Source organism: Euprymna scolopes, chromosome 31, assembly GCF_053919585.1.
Source record: "Euprymna scolopes isolate OS-2025 chromosome 31, ASM5391958v1, whole genome shotgun sequence".
Taxonomy (NCBI): Eukaryota; Metazoa; Mollusca; class Cephalopoda; order Sepiida; family Sepiolidae; genus Euprymna; species Euprymna scolopes.
This window is the reverse complement of record NC_136512.1, coordinates 65,158,601-65,183,896: the sequence shown is the minus strand read 5'-3', so window position 1 is coordinate 65,183,896 and position 25,296 is coordinate 65,158,601. Positions and strand designations below refer to the sequence as shown.

The 25,296-nt window shown below is 34.4% G+C and overlaps 1 protein-coding gene across 2 annotated transcripts in view; it reads left to right on the top strand.

The window, feature by feature from the left end:
• LOC145255764 (clathrin heavy chain linker domain-containing protein 1-like) overlaps positions 1-25,296 on the top strand; it is a 76,920-nt gene that overhangs the window by 45,705 nt on the left and 5,919 nt on the right. For both annotated transcript variants that reach the window (XM_080114425.1, XM_080114426.1), the window contains exons 6-8: positions 11,855-12,082; positions 14,723-14,900; positions 19,129-19,520. In XM_080114425.1, the coding sequence (XP_079970551.1) occupies positions 11,855-12,082; positions 14,723-14,900; positions 19,129-19,520 (798 nt within the window). The remainder of the gene's footprint in view (positions 1-11,854; positions 12,083-14,722; positions 14,901-19,128; positions 19,521-25,296) is intronic.

Here is a 25,296-nt window from a genome sequence, read left to right as displayed (position 1 = left end):
CAGTACTGATTTCGACCCAGTCTGATGCCGCTGAGAAAAGTTTTAGGCAGACATACATACATGCATACATACATACATCCATACATACATTTAGATAAATGAGATTTCTATAATAGACTAATCTGGGTGGCTGGCGTTGCCCGGGTGTTTGGAGGTGTATGTTGAGCAAAAAAACAAAAAAAGTTGTAGTAGGCAGGCAGGCTTGAACCCGTAAAGTTAAAGAAAATCTGACATCTTACCACTATTCTATGACGTGACCAGAAGTTCAGAACGTTAAAATCAGACAAGGTCAATCTAACCGATACGGTGACTTGCAAAAATGGCTCACAAAAATCTGACCTCTCCTTGTAGAAAACTGCCCAGTTGAGGGTGATGGAATTAATGTTTGTAGCCAATTTTTCGATATTTGTCGTCCGAGACGTCTAGCTTCAAAATTATGCTAATCCTGTGAAAATCCGTCACCTCTGTCGAAAGATTTAGGCATACATACATACATACATACATACATACATACATTTAAACAGACTGGTGAGATTTATATTATAGATTATATTTCGTCGTCATCATCATCATCATCATCATCATCATTATTATCAACAGCTGCAGCATCAGCGAGGTGACAATGGCTCAGTGGTTAATGGCATAGATTGACAAACTGGGTGTGCCAAGATCGAATCTCGATATTCCACAGAAACATGGACGTTAGCAACCTTTACGTGGTCCCTCTTGTAAGTACCTGATATCATTCTAGAAAGAATTCTTAATGGAAAAATATCGGGGAAACAAATGATGATCAACAAACAAACAAGCTAGCAGCAGATGAATGCACCTCTGAATTGACACAAATTCTCTTTTCTTCTTCTTCTTCTTCTTTTGCATTTGTGATCTGATCATTTGCCGAGGGAGAGTTACTTGTTTGTGAAATGTCCTGGGAACGGCAACCAGCTCCTCGGGGTAATAAACAATATCAAACGATAGGCACATAGGTGATAGAAACATCAATAAGGTCGATATAACCAGCTAACATGGGCCTAGTTGTGACGTCATTGCGGGCAAAATTTTATCATCAGGAACTGTTGAGCTGAAATTGAATGCTGCATAAGAGAAGCGAACAAGACAAAATGCATTTTTCTTTGTGGTACCAAGAGGTTCCGGGTTACCTGAAGAAATCTCATGGACTGAAATAGATGGCTATTTGTAGCGACCATATGTAACTGTTAACCCTCCAAAAAATAAATATATATATATATATTTATTTTTTTAATTTTTTTTTATTTTATTACCGTTTTATCTGTTTAGTTACACATGTTCCCGCTACTGAACCGTATTAGCGATCCCGTAACTTCGTCAGACTTGGACCGAATTGGTTATTATGATTTGAAAAGACGATATTAGAAGAAGACGTTTTAAAAAAATAAAAAGGTAGGGGGAATCTCCATTTACATCCGTTAATACGATTCAGTAGCAGAAACATGTGTAACTAAGCAGATAAAACGGTAATAAAATAAAAATATATATATTTGCTCTGCAATAGTATTGAGCACCTTCAAGTTTTCACTATTTACCAGTTCTGCTATATATATATATATATATATATATATAATTATTTTTTTACTATAATAATTAAATACCTACAGGCACTAGTGTTTCATCCTTTCGGGAATCTTCAGGGCAGGGTGTCACGATTAACACCAGTCGAATGATTCGAACTCGGCAACACAAGACATCTCTGGCTCGATTAGTAAAGACCGTATCCATTCGGCTACCATTAACCGTGTGAAAATAACGTTGAATTTAAACATTTTAATTTTAAATGTTCTTTACGTCAGTCAGACAGTGATCTAATCGTTATACGATGATCTATGCATGATAGCTAAATTGACCGACTTTAATTCAACTGAAAAGTGCTCAACAATAAGAAACGAATTTCTTAAAGGGGCTGTCATAATTATTTTATCCACATACAGTACTGTTTCATTATATCACAACTCATCAGTGTGGCTAGATATACACCTTTCCTCAGACATAGATCGAACCTACAACCATCGTGTTGATAGTCAGCAGCTCTAACCATCAGACCAAGAATCAGTGCCTGTAAATATTTCTCCTCAAATACCTATTAAATTAGTATTTGCCTATCGCACAGTGCACTAGTGTTTCATCCTTTCGGGAATCTTCAGTGCAGGGTGTCACGATTAACACCAGTCGAACGATATATATATATATATATATATATATATATATATATATATATATATATATATATATGTATATATATATATATAAAATTTTCCATATCAGTTGATTGTTAGATAATTTTATTCTGAAGTATATATATATATAACTACTTTATTTACTCACATAAAATTAGTATACAAAAGTATAAATTTATGTGTAAACTTTAAGTATTTACTTCAAAAGTGCTCAATACGTAGGTAGAGCTAGTTAGTAAGTTATAAAATATATATGGCGATTAAGCTACACTGAATATTCCGCATTTCATCCACTCTAGGACTCTTCAGGCTTATGCGCATAAGCCTGAAGAGTCCTAGAGTGGATGAAATGCGGAATATTCAGTGTAGCTTAATTGCCATATATATTTTATAACTTACTATATATACTAGCTGACAGCCTGGCGTTGCCTGGTTGTACAATATGCTTACACGTTATATTTTAATTCATGTAGATTGTATATGAATTATTATAGAATCAATCCTCTGTTGATTATTATATATTACAAGGAATAATTTGCCCGATGGACAAAAAGTCGCAAAAAGAATAAAAAAATAAAAAATAATAATGATAATGTCGTTTATCAAATTTTGTCTGTGTCTACAATATCACATCAGCTGATATTTGGGCTTGACGATAAATGCCCTGGAAAGTCACTTTCTGATTAATGTTTAGTTTTAAATATGCAAGCAAAGAAATGATTTGCAGGAATTTTTAAATGATATCTCTTCTTTTATCATAAATTGAACTCATTAATAAGAAAAAATTAAAATAAAATCGTGATGTACATCCGGGTTGAACAGGGAGTCATTTGATCTGTAGTCAAATGCTCTACCATATAGCTACAGTGATGATCATATTTATTGGCACGGTAAAATAAAAGTTAAATTTTGTCTAATAAATTCTAAAAAAGGGATTAAATTAAAGAAAATAACAAAGTATATTATGTATTTTTAACTGGCCTTTCCGATGCAGCAATCGGATTTTAGAAAAAATAAATAACAAAGGAACAACAAACATAATTGCAAAAAACCCTTGTTCAAAATTATTGGCACGATTTATTTAATAATCAATTGTATAGCCTTTGGCCTTGATTACCTTCCTCAGTCGCTTTTCATAGTTTACAACCAAGTTGTTGCACTCTTCAGTAGTAATTTTAGCCCACTCTTCCTGACAATAATCCTCCAATTGAATAAGATTCTTAGGCTTCCTTTGCATTACCCTCAATTTTAATGTTCTCCATAAATTTTCAATTGGATTAAGGTCTGGGCTTTGTGATGGCCACTCCAAAACATTAATATGATTGTCCTCAAGCCATTTCTTAGTCAGTTTAGCCGAATGCTTTGGGTCATTATCTTGCATGAACCACCAACGACGACCAAATGAGAGCTCTTTAGCAGAGTCTTTCAGGTTTTCATCCAATATTTTAACATAATCTTCCTTTTTTATGCTACCTGTGACCTTAACAAGTCGCCCTGGTCCAGAGGCAGCAAAGGATCCCCAAAACATCAAACTGCCTCCACCGTGCTTCACTGTGGGTATGGTGTTCTTAGGCAGGAAAGCTTCGCCAGATTTTCTGTAAATATAAGACACTTTATTATGGCCAAATAACTCTATTTTCGTTTCGTCAGTCCATAGAACACGTTTCCAGAATGCAACATCTTTATCAATATGACGTTTTGCAAAGGCTAGCCTTGCTTTCAGGTGCATAGGCTTCAATAAGGGAGTCTTTCTCGGACGACATGCTTTTAAACCAGCTCTCTTCAAAACTCTACCAACTGTATGTCGAGATACATTCACTCCAGAGGTGCTCTGTTCATCAACAATCTCCCCAACAGAGATCCTTGGGTTTTGTTTTACTTGTCGAACAATTTTCCGTTCATCTCTTGGGGAAAGAATCCTTTTTCTCCTTCTACCCTCTAAACTCATAACGTGGCCTTGCGATTTGAACTTGTTTATTATGGCTCTAACAGTGGATTTGGGAAGGTTTAGCTTCTTTGAAATCTTATCATAGCCCTCCCCATTGGTATGGCATGCTACAACAAGCTTCCTGACGTCTTCGCTGTGTTCCTTAGTTTTAACCATGGCGATTGAAAATTATAATTTAGTCACTTATAATAGTTTAAATAAATCGCTATCTAAAAATTATCTGAAAAAAATTATTCACTGAATTAGCGTTAAACAAGCATAATATGACTATAAAAAAGTTCAGAAAGCACGTAAACCGGAAATTGATTGATATTATACTGATACTAAAAGAAAAACAAAGCCGTGCCAATAATTTTGAACAAGGGTTTTTTGCAATTATGTTTGTTGTTCCTTTGTTATTTATTTTTTCTAAAATCCGATTGCTGCATCGGAAAGGCCAGTTAAAAATACATAATATACTTTGTTATTTTCTTTAATTTAATCCCTTTTTTAGAATTTATTAGACAAAATTTAACTTTTATTTTACCGTGCCAATAAATATGATCATCACTGTATATTTCCAGATAATAATAAATTTGTTCTTTTTAAAGAAGAAATAATTTACTGAAATTTTATTATCTCCCTTGGCTGGTGTAACGTAAAAATATTCCCCTGTAAAAATTATTCTTTTTTTATCTATAAGACAGAAAAGGTACTTTTAAGATCGTTTTTTTAAATTATTTTTATTTTTGATACTTATCGGATGAATTTCTGTACAAAACATATCTAAGAACACTGCCAGACATCTAAATGAACTTTGTGTGAAATTTGCAAAAGATAGGGTCAGCCGTTTCAGAACCTATGAGGAAGGAACTCTCTCACACACACATACTCACACACGAAGTGACTTTTATATATATACTAGACTACCCGTGACCCGTTGAGCCAGTATATATTAGCTATGTAATTCATGTATGAGCGTGACACTTGTGATGTAAAGAAAATAGTTTTTTTTTGACATAACAAAAATATTTCTATGAAAGTATATTAAAATGAAAAATCATGGACGGATCACTCAAACATGACAAAAAAATCCTCCCTATTCGTGTAAACTTACCTATTTTTCCGAATAATCGCTCAAAAATCGAAAATTAAGCATGATTTTCCTGCAAATCGAACGCCGACGAAAGTCATTTAGCAGCAAAAACTCACATGAACCTACTGATGAGAAATATAAGAATGAAAAACCCATATTGGAATCCTTCAACCAAGTTATAGAAACTTAAAATCTAAAAAAAATAATTAATAAAACCTGAAGCGAAAAAACAGAACCTAAATAAATAGAATAAAATAAAACTAATATTGAAACAGATTAGTAAATATGTCAACAAATTCACCATTCTCACACAACTATTTTGTATCTAGAAATGTAAATAAAAAATAAAAAAAGAAGGAAGGAAAGAAAAGGGACGGATAAAGAGTAGTAGTAGTAGTAGTAGTCTTGGCTTTACTACAATTGTTCTTATGTTTGTCAACAGGTTAAAGTTGTTTAGTTGTAAGAAAATAGCGACAGTATAGTTGTAATAAAGAATAGTTGTAAAACATCCCCACTCTTCCCATGTTAAATAATAATTTCGAAATAATAACGTTAATATTTCAGTGCACAGGTCAAAATCTGCAAAAGAAGCTATTTGTGTTTATTTGTTTATGTTGTTATTGGTCAATGTTTATGCGCGCATGCGCAACTGGATGTCGTAAACAAGAAAGTGGGTTACATAACTCGTTACAAGTTTTATAATTATATATATATATATATATATATATATATATATATATACAGGGTGACCAAAAAAAAAAAAAAACAAATAAATAAATAAAATAAGAAATGACAAATGCATTCTAAAATAAAATTATTGAAAACAAAAAGAAGTGTTTTGATGTAATGTTTTGAATATAATAAACTCGTTATGACCAAAGTTTCATTTAATTCGGACAAAACAGTAAGAAACGGGGCCTAATTAGAGTTGGGACCCGTTTTTTATGGGGGGCACCCTGTATATATATATATATATATATATATATATATATATATATATATATATATAAATCAAATTTTAGTCATTCAATGAATTTAAAAATTTATGACGTGAAATGTTTGAATTTCAAATACAAAGATTTTTATTATTCTATGTAAGACAAAGAATACATTTGAAATATTATAACATTTATTTGCTTACAGACATATATCGACATGTTGACATGCGAAATGTTCTTTTCAACTAGCCGACATGTTTGTATTTCTTTCTGCGCATGATCAAATAAAATTCATCATTTCAAGTGTGTTAATATTTAGACTTTATTGTCTTTGCCTTGATACCAACGTCGGTAAAGAACGCCGCTGGGACACAAAATGTTTTGGTTTCGATTCTAACTGATGGCGCTAAGTTATTTATTTATTTTAAAAAAATTTTTGCCATCATATTTTTGTATTAATAAATGTGAATATCTGCATGATTTTAAATATACAGTGCCATACAAAAGTATTGGATACATTACATTTTTCTTCATAACTTTAATTAGGGTCCAAGATTTTACCTAAAATTTGGTCAGTATATTCCTATGACTATTCTAACTAATATTTGGAGTAGTAATTACAAATTAAAGTTTAGAAAGTCTATATTAAAGGAAAAATATAAATAAACTAATGCAAAAGTATTGGATACATTGATTTAATATTTGGTTGCATAGCCTTTATTGCGTTCAACAGCTTCCAATCGCTTTCTATAGTTGAACACATGTTTTTTGCAAAGATATGCAGGTATTTTGCACCATTCTTCTTTGCAGAACTGTTCTAGTTGTTGAATATTTTGTGGATTCCTCTTGTGAACATTGATCTTCAATATTTTCCACAAATTTTCAATTGGGTTGAGATCTGGAGACTGACTGGGCCAAATAAGAACGTCAATTCCGTTGTTTCTAATCCATTCCTTGGTTAGTTTGGCAGTATGCTTGAGATCATTGTCCTGCTGAAACACGAAATTGCTATTATGTCCCAATAAATCAAATTTCTGGAGCTTTTTCTCCAAAATCTCCCTGTACATACGTCCATTCATTCTACCATTGATGATTTCTAGTTCACCAGTACCTTTGGATGAAAAACACCCCCATACTATAATCGAACCACCGCCAAACTTTATCATAGGAATGGTATACTTTTTGTTATAGGCAGTGCCATTTTTATGCCATACATGTGTTGCTGCGTTTCTTCCAAAGATTTCGATTTTCGTTTCGTCTGACAAGATTACCTTGTTCCAAAATTCTTGGGGTTGTTCCCCATATGTTTTAACATAATTCAACCGTGATCTGACATGTTTAAGCTTCAATAATGGAATTTTTCTTGGGGACCTTGATACAAAACCTGCACGATTTAGAACGCTACTGATTGTATCCTTGATCACATTAATCGCAGCTTCTCTGAGATCGGTTTGAATTTCACCATGAATAAGAAAAGGTTTTTTTTTGTACCTTTTTGCTTACCCACCTTGAATCTTTTTCATTTAATTTCCTTGGCCGACCACATCTTCGAAGATTTACAACAGCTTCACCAGGGGTTTTAAACTTTCTAATAACGTTTCCAACTGTACAAGTGGTAGATTAAGTTCCCTTGATATTATTCGATACCCTTTTCTTTCTTTGTGCTTATCAATGATTTTTTACGAATGTCTATTGACAACTCTTTAGTTTTAGGCATTTTTATAAATGAACTGGTTGACTTTGAAGGAGTGAGCCCAAACTGGAAGAATTTTATAAAATTATTTTAATATAAAGCTCTCTGATTGGTCAGTGATAACTCGTTTGCATTATTGCAACACGCTAAGCAAAAGTCATTTAAACTTATCTCAGAAAAAGAATTTTTTTTAAAGTGTATCCAATACTTTTGTGTTTGTTAATTCATATTTTTCCTTAAATATAAACTTTCTAAACTTTGATTTTGTAATTACTACTCCAAATATAATTTAGAATAGCAATAGGAATATACTGACCAAAGTTTAGGTAAAATATTGAACCCTAATTAAAGTTATGAAGAAAAATGTAATGTAACCAATACTTTTGTGTGGCACTGTATTTAAACATATTTTACGGCAAACGGAATCAAAAGCGCTATCATATTAATATATAGATTCTTGCATCATATTTTGAAATAAGAAGGACTAAAAGATAAAAGATTAAACTAGAAAAGAAAATTAGTGCTATTGGTGAGACTTCTATAAAATAAAACGCACCTACTGCTCCTATCTCATGGGAGATATGGAAAAATAAACCATTATGAATTAATGTTTCGTTTAATCAATACGATAATTATGTATGAGGACGGGGTATTCATATATATCAAATACAACCTGGCAAAGCCGGGTACTTCAACTAGTATATAAAAAAATGGTGTGTAAATTTTAAATTCACTTAAAGTAGGGCATGTTGACTTAATATGAGAAATGAGTCCAACGGTCATATTTATTTGATTATGATAATTTAATTATTTAAATCAGCACGACCCGTGGGAATTCCACAGAATGAGAAACATATTTAATCAACAAATATGTTTTAATTTAATCCACAGATATCTATCTATCTATCTATCTATCTATCTATCTATCTATCTATCTATCTGTATATCTATCCATCTATCTATCTATCTATCTATCTATCTATCTATAAAAGGCACTTTGTGTGTGTGTGTGTGTAAGAGAGAGAGAGAGAGAGAGAAAGAGAGAGAGAGAGAGAGAGAGAGAGAGAGAGAGAGAGAGAGAGAGAGAGAGAGAAATTTTCTATAGGCTCCAAAACGGCTGGGCCGATTTTTGAAAAAACTTCACACGTATACCTTATGTGCCTGAGAGTGTTTTCGATAGGTTTTGTGTCGGAATACCTCCGATAAGTATCAAAAATCGATTATCAAAGAAATCTGATTAAAGAAGAAAAAGTCCACTTTTGGTCAAAGTTAACACTTTTATGCAGCCTACCAACATGATTGCATTCAAGAAGTTTTATCACCACACAAGCAGAATGGTTCAGCCTATAAAATCAACAGTAGGTTATTTGATAAGACGGAGGCGCATTCAAAAAGAACACTTTTGTTTAGAGTATTATTGGATCATTATACTTGACTTTTGCATCTTAAACTTAATTCAAGTCATTTTATAAAATCAACAGTAGGTTCTCTACATTGCAATGTCGACTACAATGAATTGTGGAATTAACGCCACTTGGCCTTCGGGCCGGGATCAAAGTGTAGTATCTGTTCCGGCAGATGCTGCACTTGAGATAATTTGTACCAGTCAATGGAGGGGAAACCCTCTATACTGGGACAATTATTATTTTTGGTAACCAGAGTGACCCCTTTTAGGGGAGCTGGTTTTTACCTCACATTAAAAACGGCCTTGTGCCTAATTTGCTCAGTGGGGGAGCAAATAAATACCATCTGTTCCGGCAGATGCTGCACTTGAGATGGTTTGTACCAGTCAATGGAGGGGAAGCCCTCTATACTGGGACAATTATTATTTTTGGTAACCAGAGTGCCCCCTTTTTGCCTACTTTTAGGGGAGCTGGTTTTTACCTCATATTAAAAACGGCCTTGTGCCTAATTTGCTCAGTGGGGGAGCAAATAAATACCATCTGTTCCGGCAGATACTGCAAGCTATGACTAGCTATGACTAGCAAAGACCAGATGTGGGGGCAACCCTACATGCCTGACCTTTAACCAGCTCCCATTTCCCACCTCTCGGGAGCTGGTCCCCTTTTTCCCTTCCCCCTCCCTTCACTCCTCACATTAAAAATCGGCCTTGTGCCTAATTTGCTCGGTGGGGGAGCAAATAAATACCATCTGTTCCGGCAGATGCTGCACTTAAGATAATTTGTACCAGTCAATGGAGGGGAAACCCTCTATACTGGGACAATTATTATTTTTGGTAACCAGAGTGCCCCCTTTTTGCCTACTTTTAGGGGAGCTGGTTTTTACCTCACATTAAAAACGGCCTTGTGCCTAATTTGCTCAGTGGGGGAGCAAATAAATACCATCTGTTCCGGCAGATGCTGCACTTAAGATAATTTGTACCAGTCAATGGAGGGGAAACCCTCTATACTGGGACAATTATTATTTTTGGTAACCAGAGTGCCCCCTTTTTGCCTACTTTTAGGGGAGCTGGTTTTTACCTCACATTAAAAACGGCCTTGTGCCTAATTTGCTCAGTGGGGGAGCAAATAAATACCATCTGTTCCGGCAGATACTGCAAGCTATGACTAGCTATGACTAGCAAAGACCAGATGTGGGGGCAACCCTACATGCCTGACCTTTAACCAGCTCCCATTTCCCACCTCTCGGGAGCTGGTCCCCTTTTTCCCTTCCCCCTCCCTTCACTCCTCACATTAAAAATTGGCCTTGTGCCTAATTTGCTCGGTGGGGGAGCAAATAAATACCATCTGTTCCGGCAGATGCTGCACTTAAGATAATTTGTACCAGTCAATGGAGGGGAAACCCTCTATACTGGGACAATTATTATTTTTGGTAACCAGAGTGCCCCCTTTTTGCCTACTTTTAGGGGAGCTGGTTTTTACCTCACATTAAAAACGGCCTTGTGCCTAATTTGCTCAGTGGGGGAACAAATAAATACCATCTGTTCCGGCACTATGACTAGCAAAGACCAGATGTGGGGGCAACCCCACATGCCTGACCTTTAACCAGCTCCCATTTCCCACCTCTCGGGAGCTGGTCCCCTTTTTCCCTTCCCCCTCCCTTCACTCCTCACATTAAAAATTGGCCTTGTGCCTAATTTGCTCGGTGGGGGAGCAAATAAATACCATCTGTTCTTCAGATGCTGCACTTCTATTTCTTGTTCTCTTTCAGTGGAGAAACAGTCCTTCACGACTGAGACAATTTTTATTTTTGTACCTTTTCTCCACGTTAAAAAACGACCCTGGTGTCTAACTCTGTCCCGTGGGGAGGCATAGTAAATAAGTACAATGAATTGTGGACTAAGTCACTACGGGGAGGCATGTGAAGCTTCCTCTCAGTGCACAGCGGTGAGTTGCTGATTAGAGCAGGCAATCAATTGATTTGATTAACAAATGGGTGATTTCACCGATTTCGATGACAATAAAAGTATTAGAAATGTGGAACATTTGTTAATCCTCTTTAAATCTCAAGCAACGTCGGATCGCCCTACTAGTGTTTTGATAAAGCTGATATTTTTCCAGGTTTGCCAGATTGGCCTTTTTAAAGCTATATTTTGCGAATTTGGCCTTTTTTTTTAGGCAGTTTGGCTTTCAAAAATTGTATTTGATCTTTTTTCAAAGCATACCGTGTGGAATAAGGAAGGAAATCTAGGTTTGTGTGATTGGCCTTTTTAAAGCTATATTTTGCAAATTTGGCCTTTTTTTTTAGGCAGTTTGGCTTTCAAAAATTGTATTTGGTCTTTTTTCAAAGCATACCGTATGGAATAAGGAAGGAAATCTAGGTTTGTGTGATTGGCCTTTTTAAAGCTAAATTTGCGAAATTTTCCAAAGCGTAACATATGAACTAACAAATGAAGGAATACACAATATTATGTAGAAGATAAATTCATGAACGTGTAATGAATTGTTACTAAATTATCAAAATGTTTCTGCAATCATTTCTAATATTGGTTTCTGATTTCTTTTGCTTTGATTTTTCCTCCACTAGCATCTTCAGAAACAACTGATACGACAACAGAAGTTAAGATATCGGATGCTGCAAATGTATTCAAAGAAGACGACTCAACCAATGAGCGAGAAGCAGAAATGATGTTGGACTATATTGAGAAATTTAATGAACTTTTTGAAAGTGGCCAGTATGTTGCAGCGGGAAGGCATGCAGCTGTTAGCCCTAAAGGAATCTTGCGGACGCAGGCCACTTTACTCAAATTTAAAGGTTTGTACAAATCTAAAGACATTTCGGTGCTCTTAAATATTTTTATCGGAAAATCATACAAATCTGTTTTTCTTTTTTGTTTTTTTACTGTTTAATAACCCACAAACAAGGTACAGTAAGGGGCCACTAACAAGGACCAGATTTGTCGGGATACTATGTAAGGAGTTGGGCAGCGAGATGTCTGTTCACATTAAGCTTGAACTTCTGCATGTCAGTACAACCAAGGAAGCAGGGGCCTTGAAAGGAAATTCCAAAGTCTAGCAGTTCGAGAGAAGAAGCTATTTGAGTAAAAGGCTTTACAACATCTAAGGATCTCTATGGTGTAGGGGTGGAATTTTGCTACTTGTCTAGTTTGTCGGGGGTATTTATGTCGAGGGGGTACTAGTGCTGTGAGCTCATCCGAGCACTTATCAATAACCCAAATAGCCTGAATGATCGGCCCATCATCGGCCCATTACATAACCGACAATCAGCCGACAAACACTGTAATGGGCCGATGATGGGCCGATCATTCAGGCTGGCTGGGAAAGTACTGGTAAAGCAGGCACAGGGATGCCACATTTCGGTGATGGGACAGAGGTTGGAGCTTGGCCGACTGTGGGGACCTATGTATACTGTAACGAAGCTACTGACATGTATGTAGGAGTAGCAGCATCTCGATGTGTGCAAATGACCAAGCTGTGGCACGAAATGACGTCACTGTGGAGGAAGAGGAAGGAAAAACTGCATGTGACAGGGAGAGAGACTTTTAAGCAGGTGTTGACACGGCAGAGTTTTTTTTAGCCATGTGATAGTGGGACGTGAACTTTTAAACAGGATGCAGGACTTATTTATCTTTCAAACTTTTAACAAGTTTTTTGGTTAACCATATTGTTGTTGTCTTGGAAACATATGTGTCAGGCGGCTTGTTGTGGAAACGACCGGTAATAAATGCCTTTTCTTTCAACTAAAAAAAAAACTTGCGTCAAATTTCTTTCTTTTCCTTGTTTCTTTGCGAGACTTTCATAAACACAGCATCTGGTCTGTGTTAAAAAGTAACGACTATGTTACATACAGGGTGTTCATAAATTTGGTGGCATTACCTTGGGATTATGTTCTATACGTGTAAAGGAGTTTCTTTGTGTAATATTTTCATTAATCAATAATCATTTAACCAATCATAATCTTTTTATACATACGAGGATCGTTTCAAAAGTAATACCTCCTATTTTTTGTTTAAAATTCCAGTTTCTTTTTTTGATTGTTGACGAAATAAATATTCAATGTTTAGTAAATACTTATCATACGCCACTAAAATAACATAAGTGATTTAAAAATACAAATATTTAAAAAAAATTAACTATTCGTAATATTGGTATTAATGCTAGTCATAGACAACTAAATACCTCCTTGTTTCAAAATAATTTATTTTCAGTTGTATTTATATAATTGTTGTGGTAGGATCTACCTAATTAGCGTATGTGGAGTGTAAACCATATAAATATGGTTGGTACCGTAAAGACGGGAGAGACAACGAGATCGAGAGTAGACAACCACCTAGCCGACACTTTCTCCAGGGATGGTCTTCCCATGACTATATCAATGGACTCTTTGTAAATATTGTATATATTTTCTTGCTTTCAATATATTTGTTCTATTTTATTTTTGTGTTGTAGTTATTTAATTTCATGCGTTCAGTCGACCTTCAACAATAATAAATAATCATCATTGTTGATCCATGCCAGAATCGTTTTCACCCAAATTACAAAGAGGCACTCCAAAAGTAATGATTCCTCTTTTTATTTTTATTCTACCTGACTGCATCAGAGAAGATTGCACATTGCTTTATGATGACTGAACATGTATTCATGACCTGAAAATTTCATCCCTCTGCTGCAGGCATTGACGGTATGAGACTCAAAGAAAGCAACTCCTGTCATGGACGTGCATCACAAGCAGAGATGCATCATTGAATTTCTGGCAAAGTGCATTGAGAATGGTGGTGATTATGTAGAAAAATATATTCCAGAGCACAAAAAGTCGTTCGAATTAATGATACCTGTCTTTATAGCTCTCCAACTTTTTAAGTAAGTAAAAAAAAAAATAATAGACTTTACTTTTGGAACGACCTTTGTATGACAAAGTGCGTTCTGGTTGGTTGGTTTTTGTTTTACGGCATATCAACCCTTTTCAGATTATTTAATGCCGAATTCAGTGATTTTGAAGAAAAAATTTTTAAGAGAATATATTTGTTTTTTTTTTCAAGTCGGTTTCTATTTAACCCATAGCTAGGACCCTAACAGGTACTACCACTCCGGTCAGAGTGGACCTGGGAGCAATGCCAATTAAGGTGTGGCTCCATACTCCCCAAAGCCCATGAGCCGGGGCCTCATCATCGGATATAGTTTAAGGTCATATCCAGGACCAAAGTGCGTTCTGGATACCCATGCACATCCATCATTAATTGATAGGAAAAATGTATAGAGAATGGCATGACTATGTAGAAAAATAAAATCTTTAGCACAAATGGTCTCTCGTTTTAATGGTACTACTTTCGTCTCTGTAGCTCTTCAACTTTTGAAGTTTAATAGGAGGCTTTGCTTTTGGAACGACCCTAGTTTTTTTATTCAAAACCTTTTATATTTTTTGTTTTGTTTTCAGAATTAAAGCATCCTGGAATGGACAAGCCATGTCACCTGTTGTCTTTCTGTGTATCTATTATGTCAACAGTTGAAACGGCAAGATCAAAGCCCGATGAACAAATGTCCATTGAATGTGTCATCTGTGCTATCCAGGAACAACAACAGCAATTACTTTTCCATTGGTTATCAAAAGACAAGTATATAATTATCATTTTCTATAACTGTCTATATCTCTATGCATCTACTTATATGTAAAAGCCATAAGTTTTTATTAATTTTAACAGAGATACCTTTGAATCTGTCAAAACTATATTTGATTCTAACTAACCAGTCATTTACAGAAATGGTTGTGTTCTTTGCAGAAAAAACTTGAAATCCTTATGATAAAAGCAGACATTGATGAGGAATTCAATAAGGTTGAGTTCATGATATATATATATATATATATATATATATATATATATATAAGAGAAATTGTGTGTGTGTGTTGTTATATTGGTAGAGAGGCTAGTTGATATCGGTTGATAAATTAGGAAATAATCATAACGGAATAAGAAATAGTTTTTTTTAATCTCTTAGGGAACGCCTACGGCGAACGGTGAATTTAAATTCAATAAAAAAATAAAAATAAATAAATAATAATAACAAACAAATGAACGCACTAGCGTTCGAGGCGTACACCCCCCTCCCTCCCTCTGAAAATGCAATGCGCGAGAGAGCCCACTATCAGTGAAGCTGATGAAAAGAGAAGAGAGAGAAAGAAAAAGTGAAATCAACACGGACAAAAAAAAAAAGCAGTTTTGAACTGAGCGTTCTTTTTAACGGTGATAAACGATAGCGTTCGTATAAAAATATTGAGAGGCAAGAAAAAAAAAATAGAAAAAGAAAAGGAGACTGCGGAGAGCAGTGAACGTTGTCAAATGGACCGTTTGTTTTATTTACGTTTGAGCGAATAATGAATCAAAAAAAAAAATAACAAAAATTCGCTATGAGCCGGTGATGCTTAGGAATGCCCAAAGCGCAGCGTAAACAGATTTCCCTGAAATAAACAGGAGTTGAATTCTTTCGACCGAGAATGGACATCATGGAAAGTTCACGGCGAAGACATTAAAGGTGAATAAAAAGAGGTTTGCAACGAGCAAAAATATCGTCATGTCGAAGGGCGTCCCCATCCAAGAAGGAACCAAACAGGAAAAATCTCACGAATGATGAACTTTGCGGAGACATTATGAAACACGAAAGTCCAATTGGATAAAGTTAAGTGACTATTATGATTTCCCCATCCCGATATCCCCACTCCTTGTCCTTGGCCGAACTGTCATACCATAATAGAAATGGTATATACATTTTCTCTTATATTATTATTTTTTTTTTTATCACCTTGTTTTCTTTTCTTTCTTTTATGATGTTTCCTTTTTTATCCTCCAACCTCACCCCAACCTATTGCGGTGTGATATTAAATTTAAGGATGCTGAATAACATTCGTGTTTTAAGATTTTAACGTTGTGTCATTCTTGCTTTGAGTTTGAATCGTTCGGAACAAAATGTGCTAATGAGAACCTCAGACAACGTGTCAAATAGGTCACAAATCGTGGACGACACTTTACTTGTCATTATTTTATTTTTATTTTTATATTGTGTTACGGACAACATACGGTTAAGCGCTGACCTACAGTCATAAGATTCTTATCAGGGGACATCCACCCCGACTCAGCTTCATACCAGCCCGTAACAGTGTGTACAGTTCCCTACCAAACTACTCTGTCAATTTTCAGTCTACACTCAAGATTTGAAAGAAGGGCTATTGAGATTTGGGAAAATCTTTTCAATTGGTTTTCGGCCAGAAATTTAGCTGTCCAAGAGTCAAAGTTCAACGATTTGATTTTTAAAAACTCTGGCAAACTCCTCTGCCAATTTTGGGTCTAAACACTTGAAATTTTAAATGTAGGTTACTTGGGACATGGATCAAACTTTTTAATTTGATTTGAGCCCCCAAAAATAAATGTCAAAGTTTGACCTATGCGGTCTCTACCCAAATTACTCAGCCAATTTCTGGTCTAAACACTTGAAATTTTACATAAAAGGTATTCAGAGATAGGGCAAGCTTTTTAATCGGTTTGTGTTGAAAATTTGGGCTGGCAAGGGATTAAAGTTCAAAAGATTTGACCTTTGCAGTTTCTAGCAAACTACTCAGCCAATTTTGGGTCTAAACATTTGAAATTTTACATAACGGGTATTCACACATGCGGCAAGCATTTTAATCAGTTTTTGGGCGAAATTTTGGCTGCTAAAAGGTCAAAGTTGAAAGAGTTGACCTTTGTTGATTCTACCAAACTCCTCCGCAAATTTTGAGTCTAAAGACTTGAACTTTTAGATGTAGGTAACTTGAACATAGATAAAACTTTTTATTATGATTTGAGACCAAAACAATAAATGTTAACGAATCAAAATTGAGGTCAAAGTTAAAAAAAATTTCCTTTGCAGTCTGTAGCAAATTACTCAGGCAATTTCTGGTCTAAACATTTGAAATTTTACATAAAGAGTATTCAGAGATAGGGCAAGTTATGATATGTTAATATATATTTTTACATTGTCATTTCCTTGCTTTATTGATTTCTATATAAGCTCCAAAACAATTTGTTGAGCTTTGGATTATCCCGATAAGTCTCCTCTTAAAGGACCGATCTTATTCTTTTTCTTTTAACTCCCTCATATATATATATATATATATATATATATATATATATATATATATATATATATATATATAATGATAAATGTGTCCGCAAGATACCTTTAGGGCGTAACAAAAAGAAAAACAAATGCAACTTCTCTTCCGATGTTCGGAATTTTGTAATCATTCCCATATTCCTTTATTTTCTTTTAAAGTTGAAGAGTTCCTTTTCTTCTGATAAGTTAAGGGCGGAATAAATTTTAAAAAATCAACATAATAATTACATGAATGATTATGCGCTATGAAACAGGTGCTGTCAAGAATTGAAAATTCCAACAGACTTAAAGAAATAAACGGTAAGATGGTCAACATCTTGAAATTTGGAATGTAGACTTTTGTCATTTATTTGTATATGTTCTGTAGTTACATTGAGCTTCATGAATTAAAGGTATAAATAAAAGGTGAAATATAATTGAATAAGCACATTTTCCCATAAACATATATATATATATATGTGTGTGTGTGTGTGCAGTCAGCACTAACCCTATTCAGGGAGTATGAAATTCACAAGCGGTCCTCAGTCACATGTATATGACGACATTAGGTTTTTGCAACTTTTTGCAGGGAGGTGTCGACGTCCTCCTACATACAGCACCTGGACTTCCTAAATTAGTCACCCATTTTAGTAATGACCAGGCTCAATGTTGCTTAACTTTGGTGATCTGACAGGAACCGGTGTGTCTGCATAATTATGCCGTATATATATATATATATATATATATATATATATATATATATATATATATATATATATATATATATATATATATATATACTAGTAGTTCAGCCTGGCTTTGCTTGGCAAGGGAAGACCATAAATTGGAGTTCAGTCGAGCACTTGCCATAACAATAGCAATATAGCAGAGACAGCTTGCGACATCTCTTCTATGGGAAAGAGACTGCAGGGAAGAGAAAAGGGCATTACCTACTAGGTTTTGAAGGCGGTTTTGAACTCAAGATAGGGCGCACCAAGCAGGCTTGCCCAGATGTGGCAATAGTACTCCATTTTAGGGCGAACCTGGCTCTTATACAGCAAGCGATCTGGGAGTCTTATCTCAGGAACAACCGATTTTGGTACTAGTGCACTTATTGATCTGCACTGAAATAATAAGGTTATTATTTAGAAAGCCATTTTTAACATAGGGAGGGGAGGGTGTTTTACCTACTCTGTACCTTACAATTCAATAAAAACAGATATCATAAAACTTTAATTAAACTTGAAAATAATCAATAAGTGCGATTTTACTTTAGATGGACTTCTATTTTTGTTTCTGCTAAAAATCTGTGTAAAAAATAAACAAGTTTTTTTTTTTTTTTCAGATTTAGGGGGATATATTAAAAAAATACAAATCACATATTTTTCATTGTAATTTATTTTTGGCAGAGATTTACTATTAAAAAAAAAAACTATAAAAAACAAAACAAAAAAAATTTACAATTATAAAATTAAAAAATTTTTTTTTTTTTTTTTAACTTAAAGAAACATTTTTTTCTTTTTATGTTTGACACATATCTTTTTAAAAATATTCACCCCAAGTCTGAAAAATAAAAACAGCAACAAAAAAAAAAACAAAAAAAAAACAACGACAACAAAAAGCTTAAAAAAAAAAGAAGAGAGCTTTATGTATCTTTAAAAGAACGTTTTAACTCCCTTAAAATAAAGAATTTCTCTTCTTTTTACTCCTATGCAGATTGACACTGAGTGAATCTCTTGGAGACTTGATGGAATCCAACTGCAAATGCAGAATTGTTTGCAGCTGCAACTATCAATCGTTGGCTGAACACGTTTACTGCAAACTTGGAGTCTACAACAAACTCGCGTTTTCTTTATTGAAGCAGAATCGTGCCGAGTACGGATTACACGTTGCTATACGTTTGGCCGGCTTTATAGAGACTGATTTTAAAATGGCCTTGACCAAATGCCCGTCATACGAGTTATCCTGGCAAATTCTCACACACCGTAAGAATTCGATGGATGCGGAATTCAGCCCGCTCATCAATTTTAAAACTGTGCTCTCCATTTTAATCAATGCCCAACGGGCGGAAACTGTATGTCATCTCTGGAACAAACTCGCAGCAACAGGTAAGTGTTTTCAAAATGTTTCGGCCGATGTAACCTCCAGCCTCGTTCAAGTGCAATAAAATAAAAAATGTATTACGGAATCGACAATCTTGGCATATCCAGATCGTCAGTTCATGACGTTGTCCAATTGACAGTCACTTCCAAGAAACAATAAATATGAAGAAATAAAATGACAAATAAGATTGTATCTACTTATATATAAAATGGCACTGTGTGTGTGAGTGTGTGTGTGTGTGTGTGCGTGCGCAAACGTGCGTATGTGTTTGTTCCCTATGGACTCCAAAATGGCTGGGCCAATGTTTTTGAAATTTCACACAAATGTACTTTATCTGCCTGGAAGTGTTTTTAGATAGGTTTTGTATCGGAATACCTCTGATAAGTATCGAAAATCAATAATCGAAAAAATCCCATTAAAGAAGGAAGAGTCCGATTTTGACTAAAGTTAACACTTTTATACAGCCTAACATCACAAGTGCATTTGAAAAATTTTATCACCACACAAGCAGAAGGGTCTGTCATATAAAATCGACAATAGATTCTTTGATAAGACAAAGGCGCGTTCGAAATAAATGTTTTTGTTTAGAGCACAATTGAACCATGATATTTGACTTTTACATTTTAAACTTTAATTCAAGTCATTATATAAAAATAATTTCATAAAATCAACAGTAAGTTCTCTACAGTGCAATGTAGATTACAATGTATTGTGGACTTAGTCACTGCAGGAAGGCATGTGAGCTTCTCTCCCGATGCACCATAGTCGGTTCCCAAGTATAGCTGATAACCGATTTAATTAACTAATGGGTGATTGTCACCGATTTTGAGGATGATAAAAGTATTGGAAGTGTGGAATATTCATTGATGGTCATTGAATCCCGCAGCAACGTCGAGTCTCCTTGCTAGTCCTCAATAACTTGATAGAGGATTATTACTTCAAAATAGTGGTTTAAAACATACAGCATGTTTTTAGAGGCAGCAAATTTTAAATTGACAACTCTCTTTTCTTTAATTACAGATTTGGCAACTATCGTTTTTTAAGTTCAGCTTGGTTTGGCAACTCATCATGTGGTTTCAGCAGAACTTAGCCACATGCTACACATCACATGACACAGTCAATTTACTGAGAGAAACATGAATTTCACGAAATGGACCTGTCAACTGGCCGCCTTGTTCGTTCAATTTAACCCCATTAGATTATTTTCTTTGGGGATATGTAAAGTCTCATGTCTACCCTGATAAACCAGACACGGTAGACCACTTAGAAGACAACGTTCGATGCGTTATTGCCAAAATACAGCCTAATTTAATGAGTATACTTGTAAAAATTGGACCTCTAGATTATGCTATATACACACTAGCTGCGGTGGGCATATACCCGAAATTATATTTAAATTATAAATGTCAAAAATTGATCTTTGGAATAAACCATATATTTGTATGATAAGAATATATTTTTGTGATTTATTTTAATTTAAAATTTGCCGCCTCTAAAAAATATACATCCATTGATATGATCTTCTAAAATATATAATAATAATAATAATAATATAATAATAATAATAATAATAATAATAATATAATAATGATAATAATATAATAATAATAATAATAATAATAATATAATAATGATAATAATAATAATATAATAATAATAATAATATAATAATAATAATAATAATAATATAATAATAATAATAATAATAATAATAATATGATAATAACAATAATAATAATATAATAATGATAATAATATAATAATGATAATATGATATAATAATAATTATAATAATAATAATAATAATAATAATAATAATAATAATAATAATAATACCGACTATATGTGAAAAGAAAAGAAGGCGGAAGAGGGCTAGTTTGTATAGAAGACTGTGTGCATGACACAAAAAACGAATTTGAAAAATACGTAACGCAAAACACTGAAAAGAAAATCATGGCAGCGAGAAACACTGAGAAAATCAACAAAACAGAAAACAGAGAGATAAAGGGTAAGACAAGAAAAGAAAAATGGGAAGAAAAACAACTCCACGGAAGATTCATAAGAATGACAAAAGATAAGAATAACGAAAACATGTGGACATGGATGCGAAAAGGACACATAAGATGAGAAACGGAATCCCTAATAACCGCAGCACAAGATAACTCGATAAGAACCAACCACATCAAAGCAAAGCTCGATAAAACACAAGAAAACAATAAATGCAGACTCTGTGGACAAAGAGACGAAACGATAAACCATATAGTAAGTGAATGCAGCAAACTGGCTCAAAAGGAATACAAGAACAGACATTAACAAGTGGGAAGGGCAGTACACTGGGAATTATGCAAACAACTACATCTCGAATGCACAGACAAGTGGTACAAACATAAGCTGGCAACAGTACTTGAAAACGAGAATCACAAAATCCTATGGGACATGGACATAAAACTGATAAACCCATCCAAGAAAGAAGACAGATGTCATAATAATTAACAAGTAAGAAAAAATCCTGCCAAATGATAGACTTTGCTGTTTTAGCTAACCACAGGGTGAATATTAAAGAAAAGAAGAAACGGAGCAAATGCACAGAGCTAGCCAGAGAGCTGAAAGGGATATGGAAGATGAAGAAAATCAAAATAATACCTATAATAGTAGGAGCACTAGGAACAATCCCGAAAAACTTTGAAAAAGAATAGGAGAAATTGGAATCAGAGGAATGACTGGAAAAATACAACGAACAACAATAATGAAAACAGCTGAAATGTTAAGGAAAACCCTTGAATGTGAAGACTAACAGACGAACCAGAAGCATAAACCACACAAACTGCTACAGAGACAAAACATGAAGCGCTATATGGAACCAAGAACATTGAAGCGGCATACCTATAAGTTCTCTAACCCCACCCTCATCACCCCATTACCACATCACTGCCCCCCCCAAAAAAAAGAGTGAAACCAAATAGCCAAGTAGTCAAGGAGGAAGGAAAGACAGAGGAGTGAGCACTGACCAGATCTCCATTGTATAAATGTGAAGAGAACTGGGACCTTGGGGAGGCTTATTGCCACTCAAATTGCAGTAAACACCAATGGCCACTGCCAACGAGAAATCAATGGCAAGCAGCTGTTGCGATAATGCAAATTTATTTGCAAATGGTATTGAAAGAGGTGGAGAGTACTGGAAAATCTGGGGAGACTTGTTGTCACTCAGCTTCCAGGAAACACCACAGGCTGTATTCAATGAGATCTTTGATAACCTGTGTGAAAGCTCCTTGTGAAAACCCATAATAATAATATAAATATTAGTATCCAGAGAAACATTCCATATTTCCTAAAAAAAAAAAGCACTTTGCTTACACACAATTGTTTCTGCCTGTTTCAAGAACATGTATTTCAATGATGTACAAAATATCGATGACATTAATGAGGAGGCTTCATCAGTTCATAAAGATTCCACAATTAAACTGAAAAATTAAAATCCATCCAACATTCATTTGATCTATATTAGATTTCTCTCAATCTGCCTGTCCGTCTCTTCCACCTTTTCTTGGAAACTACGTAGCCGATCTGGCTGAAATTTTGTATGGACCTTGGTGATGATGAGGTGCAGCGAACTAAGTATTATGGTATCCATTTGATGCACAGTTAAAGATTAATAGGCATTAATATTTAATACCAAAAATAAGCATAAATTTAACCATTAATTTGGCATAAATCACCCATTCTAAGCCAATGTGCTATAACTTTTGCCCATTTCTAACAGACTAGTTCATACATATTAAGATTTGCTTTTCATTCAAAATTCAAAAGGAAACCTTATGTGAGAAAAATAAGTTAAACAACTCACTTGGATGAGGAGGTTCGTATGCCTGTTACTGGTTATTTAAAGGATAACTGTTATTAAAAGAATTACTGTTATTTAAAGAATTACTGTTATTTAAAGGATTACGGTTATTTAAATGATTACTGTTATTTAAAGGATTACTGTTATTTAAAGAATTACTGTTATTTAGAGGATTACTGTTATTTAACGAATTACTGTTATTAAAAAAAATTACTGTTATTTAATGAATTACTGTTATTTAAAGGATTACTGTTATTTAGAGGATAGCTGTTATTTAAAGAATTGCAGTTATTTAAAGAATTATTGTTATTTAAAGAATTACCATTATTTAAAGGATTACTGTTATTTAACGAATTACTGTTATTAAAAAAATTACTGTTATTTAAAGGATTACTGTTATTTAAAGGATTACTGTTATTTAGAGGATAACTGTTATTTAAAGAATTACAGTTATTAAAAGAATTACTGTTATTTAAAGGATTACTGTTATTTAAATGATTACTGTTATTTAAAGAATTACAGTTATTAAAAGAATTACTGTTATTTAGAGGATTTTTTTTTTTTTTTTTTTTTTTTACAAAGGCATCACCACATTATCAAGGCCCAGAGGCCACTCAAGGATAAGGGTTAAAGAGTGTACAGTAGAAATTGGTCAATATAGTAATCATTAGTAATGAAAATTTGGTAAATTTAATAACTTATATGGAACGGCTCATCAAGAACTTATTTACTTTAGACTTGAACACAACCATATTGTAGTCAGCCGGAAAGCAGGAAAACGGAAGACAATTCCACAGGCGTGCAGTTCTAAGAAAGAAGCTTTGTTCATGGAATCTACGTTTAGGTTTAGGCACAGATAAAGAGTGGGGGAAATTATTGATAGTGTTTACAGCTAGACGAGTGTTTCTTGTGAAAGTTTGGCGAGGGGGGACCATAGATTGAAGCTCAGTTGAACACTTTCCATAAAAATAACGATACATCAGAGACAAACTCGCAACATCTCTTCTGTGAGATAGAGGTTGCAAGGAGGAGAAAAGGACATCTCCTACGAGGCTACGAAGTCTATTTTGAACTCTATCAAGGCAGGACAAGTCCTTTCTAGCAGCTCCTGCCCAGATGTGGGAACAGTATTCCATCCTTGGACGTACCTGGCTCTTATATAGGTAGAGAATAGCATCAGCAGTGAGATATCTACTGGATCGATAGAAAGGTCCCACCATTTTTCAAGCGGCTTTGGCAACAGATTTGATATACGTGTTCCATTTAAGATCAGGAGTAATGGTCAAGCCCAGAAGCTTGTCAAAACTTGAGGCCTCCTGAAGACGAGAGCCATTCATTTCAATTGATGACAAATGTGAATTAGAATGTTGATGATGTAAAGAGAGAAGCTTGGTTTTAGATGCATTAAAAGTAACCAGCCACTCCTTTCCCCATTGTACTACGTGCTTAAGATCAGAGGAGAGAGAATTGGAGAGAACTTGGTCGTTTACTGTCTTAGATGTGGTACCATAAATGGTAGTGTCGTCAGCATAAATGTCTACAAATGATGTAAGGATATGATTTGGAAGATCATTAATGTAGATCAGGAAAAGAGTTGGGCCCAGGATGGATCCCTGAGGGACACCGGCATTAATACTGTGAGCTTCTGATTTTTGCCCCTCAACTACTACTCTTATGAACCTATCAGAAAGAAATGATTTAATAATTGAGAAGACTTTTCCAGCTATACCATAGCTAGCAATCTTATGAATTCTATCACCATACTTTCTGTTATTTAAAATTACTGTTATTTAAGATTACTGTTATTTAAGATTACTGTTATTTAAAGAATTACTGGTATTTAAAGGATTACTGTTATTTAAAAATTACTGTTATTTAAAGAATTACTGTTATTTAGAGGATTACTCTTATTTAAAGGATTGCTGTTATTTAAATGATTA